Raw genomic sequence first — 12,411 nt, forward strand, 5'->3', positions numbered from 1 at the left:
CTGTTTCTGGTGAGGTTGAACCAAATCAGAGTTGTATGGTGCAGCGTGCGAGCAGAGCTTTTAGTTTTGTACATGCCCGAGTGAACAGTTGGATAATGTGACCAAACTATATGGAAGTCTCTATTTCAGGATATTTCACCAGGTATGCACCACCTATGGTTACCGTTAACCCAATTAAACTGTGTAACAGCATGGGCTTCAACAGGAGCCTCTTATGAATTGGTAGATACTCCCAAATACCTCAACACGTCAATCAGTAATGATACAAATCGTTGTCTTCCACCATGGAAGGGTAGCATAGATTGAGTTTTAAATTGGGCTTTAAATTGATGACTTATACGGAACAAGGAAATAATAGTAACCTTGGAACAGACTTACACAGTGGGAGCATTGCGTGCAATTGTATGCTGTTTATATCAGAATACATCTCCATGACTGGTGCTACAAGTTGGAGTTCATGTCGATGATTTGAGTGAGAAGAAGAAGAGAAAAACATTGCACCCCCACTTTGACAGTCAGGCGCCCGTTAACACACAACGCCTCGTCGGGCGGCAGGGTAGACTAGTGGTTAGAGTGTAGAGGCGGCAGGTAGCCTAGTGGTTAGAGTGTAGAGGCGGCAGGTAGCCTAGTGGTTAGAGTGTAGAGGCGGCAGGGTAGACTAGTGGTTAGAGTGTAGAGGCGGCAGGTAGCCTAGTGGTTAGAGTGTAGAGGCGGCAGGTAGCCTAGTGGTTAGACTAGTGTAGAGTGTAGGCGGGGTAGCCTAGTGGTTAGAGTGTAGAGGCGGCAGGTAGCCTAGTGGTTAGAGTGTAGAGGCGGCAGGTAGCCTAGTGGTTAGAGTGTAGAGGTGGCAGGTAGCCTAGTGGTTAGAGTGTAGAGGCGGCAGGGTAGCCTAGTGGTTAAGAGCGTTGGACTAGTAACCGGAAGGTTGCAAGTTCAAACCCCCGAGGTGACAAGGTACAAATCTGTCGTTCTGCCCCTGAACAGGCAGTTAACCCACTGTTCCTAGGCCGTCACACAACGCCTCGTCACTGAAAATACTGTGGGCTGTAGAAAACAAGCGTACAGTAAAGTGTGTATTTTGCGTTTGTAAAATTATTTTGATTTGAAAGCAGAGGGATTTATGTTTCTAGAATCGTACTGCAATTGAGAATATGTGGAGTATTTGGCTGTTCTGGCTTCCAGAGCCAATTCAACCTTTAAAAACATAACATGCTACTTGGTACTTGGACTGTAAGGAGTAACTTTAGGCTCATTTAGTCCAATATTGGGCTAAGCCTAAAAACGGATAGGATAAACACTTGTTTTAAATCATATTGAAAGCAGTACTTTAATAATTATTTCAAGATATTACACCGACCAATCCCGGACGGCACTGGGCCAATGACGGTCTGGTGGTGATACAGCCTGGATTCAAACCAGGGTGTCTGTAGTGACACTGAGATATAGTGCCTTAGACCGCTGCGCCACTCGGGAGCAACCTACTATATTAGGTTATAGAGTATCAATTGGGACCCAGGAATGATGAACTCCCCACAGAAAAAAATGCAAAAGCATCATCTTAGTAGCACATACAGTAGACATTTATTGGCAGACATATTGGATTTGCTGGACAGCGTGAATTGCAAGTTGTCAACAACAAAAAAACACCATAACATTTCAAACCCTTAAAATTGGCAGATTTGTGTCTCGTATCCTGAAATAATCCTCATCCTAATTGATACATTTCTTAATTCCATTCTTTTACTTTTAGGTTGTGAATTAATGGATACTATATATATATATATATTAATAGATACTATATATATATTAATAGATACTACTGTGTTGTTATGAGGTTAGAAACACAAGGATTTCGATACACCCGTAGTAACATCTACCTAAACATTTGTATGTGACAAATTAAAAATGTGATTTGATTAATTAAGTGATCTCGTCTTGGTTCTCAAGCGTTGTAAGTTGGTTTCCTGCAGTTTAATAGGATAATGGGGCTTTGTCCCAAATGGCACCCCAAGTAGTGCACTACTTTATTTTTTTATTTTTTACCAGACTAATATGAACCCTGATCAAAAGAAGTGCACTATATATAAAAGTTGCCATTTGGGACGTACCCTTGGGTCTGTTGCAGTGCCATCTAGCTGCAGACAGAGGGGACCAGGGTAGTTGTTTAGTTTAGGGTCGACAGCGCTGGATGAAGCGGGGGTAGAGGCACACGTCTCTGATGTGGTGTCTGTTCAGCAGCCAGGTTAGGAACCTCTCCAGGCCGAGCCCGTAGCCACCGTGGGGACAGGTACCGTACTTCCTCTGGAACACACAACGTTAACGTTAGTAACTATACCATCACAGACTATTGACAACAGTTTGTGTGTGAGGGGATGTTATTAGGGACAACAGGAAAACCAGTGGATAGGTCCATTACAATGAGGGGATGTGAGGGGATGTGATTAGGGACAACAGGAAAACGAGTGGATAGGTCCATTACAATGATTATATATATATATGACATTATGAAACTGACAGCGTCGATGAGGCATTCCGAGAGGCATTCCGAGTGGCATTCCTGAGAGGCATTCCGAGAGGCATTCTAAGCCAAAATCAGACTTGTGAAGCACGTCTCATATTGTATTATTTCCTAAGCGCAAACCAGATGGGATGGCGTATGGCTGCAGAATGCTGTGGTAGCCATGCCTGGTTAAGTGTGCCTTGAATTCTAAATAATTCACTGACAGTGTCACCAGCAAAGCACCTCCACACCATCACACCTCCTCCTCCCCCATGCTTCACGGTGGGAACCACACGTGTGGAGATCATCCGTTCACCTACTCCGCGTCTCACAAAGACACAAAATCGCAAATTTGGTCCAAAAAACAGATTTCCACCGGTCTAATGTCCATTACTCATGGTTCTTGGCACAAGCAAGTCTTCTTATTATTGGTGTCCTTTTTAGTAGTGGTTTCTTTGCAGCAATTCGGCAATGAAGGACTGATTCACGCAGTCTCCTCTGAACAGTTGATGTTGAGATGTGTCTGTTACTTGAACTCTATGAAGCATTGAGCGGATACCTCTGGGTCTTCCTTTCCTGTGGCGGTCCTCATGAGAGCCAGTTTCATCATAGCTCTTGATGGTTTTTGCGACTGCACTTAAAGTTGTTAATTGAAATGCATTCCAGGTGACTACCTCATGAAACTGGTTGAGAGAATGCCAAGAGTGTGCAAAGCTGTCATCAAGGTAAAGGGTGGCTACGTTGAAGAACCTATAGTCTTCCAGTCCCTGCCACTGAAAAACATCCCCACAGCATGATGCTGCCACCTCCTCCATGCTTCACCGTAGGGATGTTATTGGCCAGGTGATGAGCGGTGCCTGGTTTCCTCCAGATGTGACGCTTGGCATTCAGGCCAGGGAGTTCAATGTCATTTTCATCACACCAGAGAATCATGTTTCTCATGGTCTGAGAGTCCTTTAGGTGCCTTTTGGCAAACTCGAAAGTTGTCATGTGCCTTTTACTGAGGAGTGGCTTCCGTCTGGCCACTCTACCATAAAGTCCTGATTGGTGGAGTGCTGCAGAGACGGATGTACTTCTGGAAGGCTCTGTCAGAGTGAACATTGGGTTCTAGATGTACATACCTGGTCAGTGTACCAGTAGTAAGGGGTAGATGTACATACCTGGTCAGTGTACCAGTAGTAAGGGGTAGATGTACATACCTGGTCAGTGTACCAGTAGTAAGGGGTAGGTGTACATACCTGGTCAGTGTACCAGTAGTAAGGGGTAGATGTACATACCTGGTCAGTGTACCAGTAGTAAGGGGTAGGTGTACATACCTGGTCAGTGTACCAGTAGTAAGGGGTAGGTGTACCAGTAGTAAGGGGTAGATGTACATACCTGGTCAGTGTACCAGTAGTAAGGGGTTGGGTCAATGCCCTCCCTCTTGTATCCCTCCAGCAGTTCCTCAGCATCCCAGATCCTCATAGACCCTCCAACTATCTCTCCAACGTTAGGCATCAGCACATCCACCTGAGGAGAACAGCAATAGGGACAACAATAAGTTATTTCACTGGAGAGGGGAGCAGCTGAGACAATAACAGTTATTTCACTGGAGAGAGGAGCAGCTGAGACAACAACAGTTATTTCACTGGAGAGAGGAGCAGCTGAGACAACAACAGTTATTTCACTGGAGAGAGGAGCAGCTGAGACAATAACAGTTATTTCACTGGAGAGAGGAGCAGGGACAATAACAGTTATTTCACTGGAGAGAGGAGCAGCTGAGACAATAACAGTTATTTCACTGGAGAGAGGAGCAGCTGAGACAATAACAGTTATTTCACTGGAGAGGGGAGCAGCTGAGACAATAATAGTTATTTCACTGGAGAGAGGAGCAGGGCCAATAACAGTTATTTCACTGGAGAGAGGAGCAGCTGAGACAATAACAGTTATTTCACTGGAGAGAGGAGCAGCTGAGACAATAACAGTTATTTCACTGGAGAGGGGAGCAGCTGAGACAATAACAGTTATTTCACTGGAGAGAGGAGCAGGGATAATAACAGTTATTTCACTGGAGAGAGGAGCAGGGATAATAACAGTTATTTCACTGGAGAGGGGAGCAGCTGAGACAATAACAGTTATTTCACTGGAGAGAGGAGCAGGGACAATAACAGTTATTTCACTGGAGAGAGGAGCAGGGACAATAACAGTTATTTCACTGGAGAGAGGAGCAGGGACAATAACAGTTATTTCACTGGAGAGAGGAGCAGGGACAATAACAGTTATTTCACTGGAGAGAGGAGCAGCTGAGACAAAAAGTTATTTCACTGGAGAGAGGAGCAGCTGAGACAATAACAGTTATTTCACTGGAGAGGGGAGCAGCTGAGACAATAACAGTTATTTCACTGGAGAGAGGAGCAGGGATAATAACAGTTATTTCACTGGAGAGAGGAGCAGGGATAATAACAGTTATTTCACTGGAGAGGGGAGCAGCTGAGACAATAACAGTTATTTCACTGGAGAGGATAATATTAATCCTATAATACAGAGGTATTCAGGTGTAGTTTTTTTAGGGCCCATATTCAAAACGTCTTTCAGAGACGCAGTGCTGATGTCTGTCCATATAATCTGATTCATTACAAGAATATACAGTAATAGCATAGTATAACGTTACTGTAGGACAAACACCTGCTCATTTTTTTTTTTTGATTTTAGGATCATGTGGAATGACGAGATTTTTCCTCATTTGATTGAAACTAAAATATAGCTATAACCCTCTAGAGTCTAAAAAGGAAGTTCTGAAGTGTCTGTCCTACAGTGGGGCAAAAAAGTATTGTCAGCCACCAATTGTGCAAGTTCTCTCACTTAAAAAAGGTGAGAGAGGCCTGTAATTTTCACCATAGGTACTGTTCTATCCTGCCGGTACATCGTATAACCAGCCAGCTGTATGTTGATAGTGTCGTCGTTCAGCCACGTCTCCGTGAAGCATAAGATATTACAGTTTTGAATGTCTCGTTGGTAGTTTAATCTTCCGCGTAGGTCTTCTATTTTATTGTCCAAAAGATTGCACGTTTGCTAGCACAATAGATGGAAGTGGGCGTTTATTTGATCGCTTACGAATTCTCAGAAGGCTGCCCGCCCTCCGGACCCTTTTTTCTTCGCCTCCTCTTCACGCTAAATCACGGGGATCTGGGCCTGTTTCCCCAAGAAAGCAGTATATCATTGGGGTCGGGCTCGTCAGACTCGTTAAAAGGAAAAAAAGGATTCTGCCTGTCCGTGGTGAGTAATCGCAGTCCTGATGTCCAGAGCTGAATTTCGAGTCTCAAAAGCAAAAGGGTCTGAATACTTACGTAAATAAAGATATTTCTGTTTAGAATTTTGTATAAAATGTACATAAAAAAAAAACAGTTTGTGCTTTGTCATTATGGGTGGGGTACTCTGTGTGTGTAGACTGATGAACAAAAAATATTTTTATCAATTTTAGAATAAGGCTGTAATGTAACAACAAGGAATCGGAAAACTGGTACCCGGCTACCTTCAGAGGAGTCTTATGAGGGGTCGTAGAGCCAAACGGAGTACAGCATCGTGTTTAAGTAGGTGGGGGGGGGTCATAATAGTTTGTAGACCAAACCGTTCGGATGCTTACATAAGTTTTAGTGAGAAGACCCGAATTTCCAGGATGACAAACGCCGCTCTAGTTTGGGGTGCCCAGGACCTAGCTTGGGGTGCCCAGGACCGAGTTTGGGGTCCCCCAGGACCTGGTTTGGGGTCCCCAGGACCTAGTTTGGGGTCCCCAGGACCTAGATTGGGGTCCCCAGGACCTAGTTTGGGGTGCCCAGGACCGAGTTTGGGGTCCCCAGGACCTAGTTTGGGGTGCCCAGGACCGAGTTTGGGGTCCCCAGGACCTATCTTGGGGTGCCCAGGACCGAGTTTGGGGTCCCCAGGACCTAGCTTGGGGTGCCCAGGACCGAGTTTGGGGTCCCCAGGACCTAGCTTGGGGTCCCCAGGACAGAGTTTGGGGTCCCCAGGACCTAGCTTGGGGTCCCCAGGACCGAGTTTGGGGTCCCCAGGACCTAGCTTGGGGTCCCCAGGACCTAGCTTGGGGTCCCCAGGACCGAGTTTGGGGTCCCCAGGACCTAGCTTGGGGTCCCCAGGACCGAGTTTGGGGTCCCCAGGACCGAGTTTGGGGTCCCCAGGACCTAGCTTGGGGTGCCCAGGACCTAGCTTGGGGTGCCCAGGACCTAGCTTGGGGTCCCCAGGACCTAGCTTGGGGTCCCCAGGACAGAGTTTGGGGTCCCCAGGACCTAGCTTGGGGTCCCCAGGACCGAGTTTGGGGTCCCCAGGACCGAGTTTGGGGTCCCCAGGACCTAGCTTGGGGTCCCCAGGACCGAGTTTGGGGTCCCCAGGACCTAGCTTGGGGTCCCCAGGACCTAGCTTGGGGTCCCCAGGACCGAGTTTGGGGTCCCCAGGACCTAGCTTGGGGTGCCCAGGACCGAGTTTGGGGTCCCCAGGACATAGCTTGGGGTGCCCAGGACAGAGTTTGGGAGGCTCATCTCCGGGGCCGCAGACATGAACTCAAATAAGATCTAAATGCCCTCCGTGAAATTGACTGAGATCAAATAGTTGGTCTGCAGATGGACGTGTCACCTGTAAAACTGAAAGGAGGGTGACTACAAAAAAAACGTGTGAAGTAGAAGGAAACCCAGAATGTGATTCAGATCAGCTCTGGTGGAAAGGGATCCAGGGGAGACGGGTGCAGTTACCTATGGTTACCTATGGATCTAAAATGGAAGGGAGGGGAGACTGGGTGGTTACCTATGGATCTAAAATGGTAGGGAGGGGAGACGGGGTGGTTACCTATGGTTACCTATGGTTACCTATGGATCTAAAATGGAAGGGAGGGGAGACGGGGTGGTTACCTATGGTTACCTATGGATCTAAAATGGAAGGGAGGGGAGACGGGGCGGTTACCTATGGATCTAAAATGGAAGGGAGGGGAGACGGGGTGGTTACCTATGGTTACCTATGGATCTAAAATGGAAGGGAGGGGAGACGGGGTAGTTACCTATGGTTACCTATGGATCTAAAATGGAAGGGAGGGGAGACGGGGTGGTTACCTATGGTTACCTATGGATCTAAAATGGAAGGGAGGGGAGACGGGGTGGTTACCTATGGATCTAAAATGGAAGGGAGGGGAGACTGTGTGGTTACCTATGGTTACCTATGGATCTAAAATGGAAGGGAGGGGAGACAGGGGTTACCTATGGTTACCTATGGATCTAAAATGGAAGGAGGGGAGACTGTGTGGTTACCTATGGTTACCTATGGATCTAAAATGGAAGGGAGGGGAGATGGGTGTTACCTATGGTTACCTATGGATCTAAAATGGAAGGGAGGGGAGACGGGGTGGTTACCTATGGTTACCTATGGATCTAAAATGGAAGGGAGGGGAGACGGGGTGGATACCTATGGTTATCTATGGATCTAAAATGGAAGGGAGGGGAGACGGGGCGGTTACCTATGGTTACCTATGGATCTAAAATGGAAGGGAGGGGAGACGGTGTGGTTACCTATGGTTACCTATGGATCTAAAATGGAAGGGAGACGGTGTGGTTACCTATGGATCTAAAATGGAAGGGAGGGGAGACGGGGTGGTTACCTATGGATCTAAAATGGAAGGGAGGGGAGACGGGGTGGTTACCTATGGTTACCTATGGATCTAAAATGGAAGGGAGGGGAGACGGGGTGGATACCTATGGTTATCTATGGATCTAAAATGGAAGGGAGGGGAGACGGGGCGGTTACCTATGGTTACCTATGGATCTAAAATGGAAGGGAGGGGAGACGGTGTGGTTACCTATGGATCTAAAATGGAAGGGAGGGGAGACAGGGCGGTTACCTATGGTTACCTATGGATCTAAAATGGAAGGGAGGGGAAACGGGGTGGATACCTATGGTTACCTATGGATCTAAAATGGAAGGGAGGGGAGACGGTGTGGTTACCTATGGTTACCTATGGATCTAAAATGGAAGGGAGACGGGGTGGTTACCTATGGTTACCTATGGATCTAAAATGGAAGGGAGACGGGGTGGTTACCTATGGTTACCTATGGATCTAAAATGGAAGGGAGGGGAGACGGGGTGGTTACCTATGGATCTAAAATGGAAGGGAGGGGAGACGGGGCGGTTACCTATGGTTACCTATGGATCTAAAATGGAAGGGAGGGGAGACGGGGTGGTTACCTATGGATCTAAAATGGAAGGGAGGGGAGACGGGGTGGTTACCTATGGATCTAAAATGGAAGGGAGGGGAGACGGGGTGGTTACCTATGGTTACCTATGGATCTAAAATGGAAGGGAGGGGAGACGGGGTGGTTACCTATGGTTACCTATGGATCTAAAATGGAAGGGAGGGGAGACGGTGTGGTTACCTATGTTTACCTATGGATCTAAAATGGAAGGGAGGGGAGACGGGGTGGTTATCTATGGATCTAAAATGGAAGGGAGGGGCGACGGGGTGGTTACCTATGGTTACCTATGGATCTAAAATGGAAGGGAGGGGAGACGGTGTGGTTACCTATGGTTACCTATGGATCTAAAATGGAAGTTACCTATGGTTACCTATGGATCTAAAATGGAAGGGAGACGGGGTGGTTACCTATGGTTACCTATGGATCTAAAATGGAAGGGAGACGGGGTGATTACCTATGGTTACCTATGGATCTAAAATGGAAGGTAGGGGAGACGGGGTGGTTACCTATGGATCTAAAATGGAAGGGAGGGGAGACGGGGTGGTTACCTATGGATCTAAAATGGAAGGGAGGGGAGACGGGGTGGTTACCTATGGTTACCTATGGATCTAAAATGGAAGGGAGGGGAGACAGGGCGGTTACCTATGGTTACCTATGGATCTAAAATGGAAGGGAGGGGAGACGGGGTGGTTACCTATGGTTACCCATGGATCTAAAATGGAAGGGAGGGGAGACGGTGTGGTTACCTATGGTTACCTATGGATCTAAAATGGAAGGGAGACGGGTTGGTTACCTATGGATCTAAAATGGAAGGGAGGGGCGACGGGGTGGTTACCTATGGTTACCTATGGATCTAAAATGGAAGGGAGGGGAGACGGGGTGGTTACCTATGGTTACCTATGGATCTAAAATGGAAGGGAGGGGAGACGGGGTGGTTACCTATGGTTACCTATGGATCTAAAATGGAAGGGAGGAGACAGTGTGGTTACCTATGGATCTAAAATGGAAGGTAGGGAGACGGGGTGGTTACCTATGGGGTGGTTACCTATGGATCTAAAATGGAAGGGAGGAGGAGACGGGGTGGTTACCTATGGTTACCTATGGATCTAAAATGGAAGGGAGGGGAGACGGAGACAGGGCGGTTACCTATGGTTACCTATGGATCTAAAATGGAAGGGAGGGGAGACGGGGGTGGTTACCTATGGTTACCCATGGATCTAAAATGGAAGGGAGGGGAGACGGTGTGGTTAAAATAAGGGAGGGAGACAGGGTGGTTACCTATGGATCTAAAATGGAAGGGAGACGGGTTGGTTACCTATGGTTACCTATGGATCTAAAATGGAAGGGAGGGGCGACGGGGTGGTTACCTATGGTTACCTATGGATCTAAAATGGAAGGGAGGGGAGACGGGGTGGTTACCTATGGTTACCTATGGATCTAAAATGGAAGGGAGGGGAGACGGGGTGGTTACCTATGGTTACCTATGGATCTAAAATGGAAGGGAGGGGAGACAGTGTGGTTACCTATGGATCTAAAATGGAAGGGAGGGGAGACAGGGCGGTTACCTATGGTTACCTATGGATCTAAAATGGAAGGGAGGGGAGACGGGGTGGTTACCTATGGTTACCTATGGATCTAAAATGGAAGGGGAGGGGAGACAGTGTTACCTATGGTTACCTATGGATCTAAAATGGAAGGGAGGGGAGACAGGGGCGGTTACCTATGGTTACCTATGGATCTAAAATGGAAGGGAGGGGAGACGGTGTGGTTACCTATGGTTACCTATGGATCTAAAATGGAAGGGAGACGGGGTGGTTACCTATGGATACCTATGGATCTAAAATGGAAGGGAGGGGAGACGGGGTGGTTACCTATGGATCTAAAATGGAAGGGAGGGGAGACGGGGTGGTTACCTATGGTTACCTATGGATCTAAAATGGAAGGGAGGGGAGACGGGGTGGTTACCTATGGTTACCTATGGATCTAAAATGGAAGGGAGGGGAGATGGGGTGGTTACCTAAATGTTACCTATGGATCTAAAATGGAAGGGAGGAGGAGACGGGTGGTTACCTATGGTTACCTATGGATCTAAAATGGAAGGGAGGGGAGACGGGGTGGTTACCTATGGTTACCTATGGATCTAAAATGGAAGGGAGGGTTAGGATCTACGGTGTGGTTACCTATGGTTACCTATGGATCTAAAATGGAAGGGAGGGGAGATGGGGCGGTTACCTATGGTTACCTATGGATCTAAAATGGAAGGGAGGAGACGGGGCGGTTACCTATGGTTACCTATGGATCTAAAATGGAAGGGAGGGGAGACGGGTGGTTACCTATGGATTACCTATGGATCTAAAATGGAAGGGAGGGAGACGGGGTGGTTACCTATGGTTACCTATGGATCTAAAATGGAAGGGAGGGGAGACGGGGCGGTTACCTATGGTTACCTATGGATCTAAAATGGAAGGGAGGGGAGACGGGGTGGTTACCTATGGATCTAAAATGGAAGGGAGGGGAGACGGGGTGGTTACCTATGGTTACCTATGGATCTAAAATGGAAGGGAGGGGAGACGGGCGGTTACCTATGGTTACCTATGGATCTAAAATGGAAGGGAGGGAGACGGGGTTACCTATGGTTACCTATGGATCTAAAATGGAAGGGAGGGAGACGGGGTGGTTACCTATGGACCTCTAAAATGGAAGGGAGGGGAGACGGGGTGGTTACCTATGGATCTAAAATGGAAGGGAGGGAGACAGGGTGGTTACCTATGGTTACCTATGGATCTAAAATGGAAGGGAGGGGAGACGGGGTGGTTACCTATGTTTACCTATGGATCTGAAATGGAAGGGAGGGGAGACGGGGTGGTTACCTATGGTTACCTATGGATCTAAAATGGAAGGGGAGGAGAGACGGGTGGTTACCTATGGTTACCTATGGATCTAAAATGGAAGGGAGGGGAGACGGGGTGGTTACCTATGGTTACCTATGGATCTAAAATGGAAGGGAGGGGAGACGGGGTGGTTACCTATGGTTACCTATGGATCTAAAATGGAAGGGAGGGGAGACGGGCGGTTACCTATGGTTACCTATGGATCTAAAATGTGGATCTAAAATGAAGGGAGGAGGGACAGGGTGTTACCTATGGATCTAAAAGGAAGGGAGGGGTTACCTATGGTTACCTATGGATCTAAAATGGAAGGGGAGGGGAGACGGGTGGTTACCTATGGTTACCTATGGATCTAAAATGGAAGGGAGGGGAGACGGGGTGGTTACCTATGGATCTAAAATGGAAGGGAGGGGAGACGGGGTGGTTACCTATGGTTACCTATGGATCTAAAATGGAAGGGAGGGGAGACGGTGTGGTTACCTATGGATCTAAAATGGAAGGGAGGGGAGATGGGGCGGTTACCTATGGATCTAAAATGGAAGGGAGGGGAGACGGGGCGGTTACCTATGGTTAACTATGGATCTAAAATGGAAGGGAGGGGAGACGGTGTGGTTACCTATGGTTACCTATGGATCTAAAATGGAAGGGAGGGGAGACGTGGTGGTTACCTATGGATCTAAAATGGAAGGGAGGGGAGACGGGGTGGTTACCTATGGTTACCTATGGATCTAAAATGGAAGGGAGGGGAGACAGTGTGGTTACCTATGGATCTAAAATGGAAGGTAGGGGAGACGGG

General features: G+C 47.7%; 1 protein-coding gene across 1 annotated transcript in view; it reads right to left on the reverse strand.

Moving 5' to 3' along the window:
- Positions 1-1,558: 1,558 nt before the first annotated feature.
- LOC115126334 (asparagine--tRNA ligase, cytoplasmic-like) overlaps positions 1,559-12,411 on the reverse strand; it is a 33,920-nt gene continuing 23,067 nt past the window's right edge. Inside the window, exons 14-15 of the mRNA XM_065007637.1 lie at positions 3,878-4,009; positions 1,559-2,301 (exon numbers count right to left, since the gene is read on the reverse strand). Of these exons, the coding sequence (XP_064863709.1) occupies positions 2,170-2,301; positions 3,878-4,009 (264 nt within the window). The 3' untranslated portion in view covers positions 1,559-2,169. The remainder of the gene's footprint in view (positions 2,302-3,877; positions 4,010-12,411) is intronic.

The sequence above is a fragment of the Oncorhynchus nerka genome, linkage group LG22, assembly GCF_034236695.1.
Source record: "Oncorhynchus nerka isolate Pitt River linkage group LG22, Oner_Uvic_2.0, whole genome shotgun sequence".
In the NCBI taxonomy this organism is placed as follows: domain Eukaryota; kingdom Metazoa; phylum Chordata; class Actinopteri; order Salmoniformes; family Salmonidae; genus Oncorhynchus; species Oncorhynchus nerka.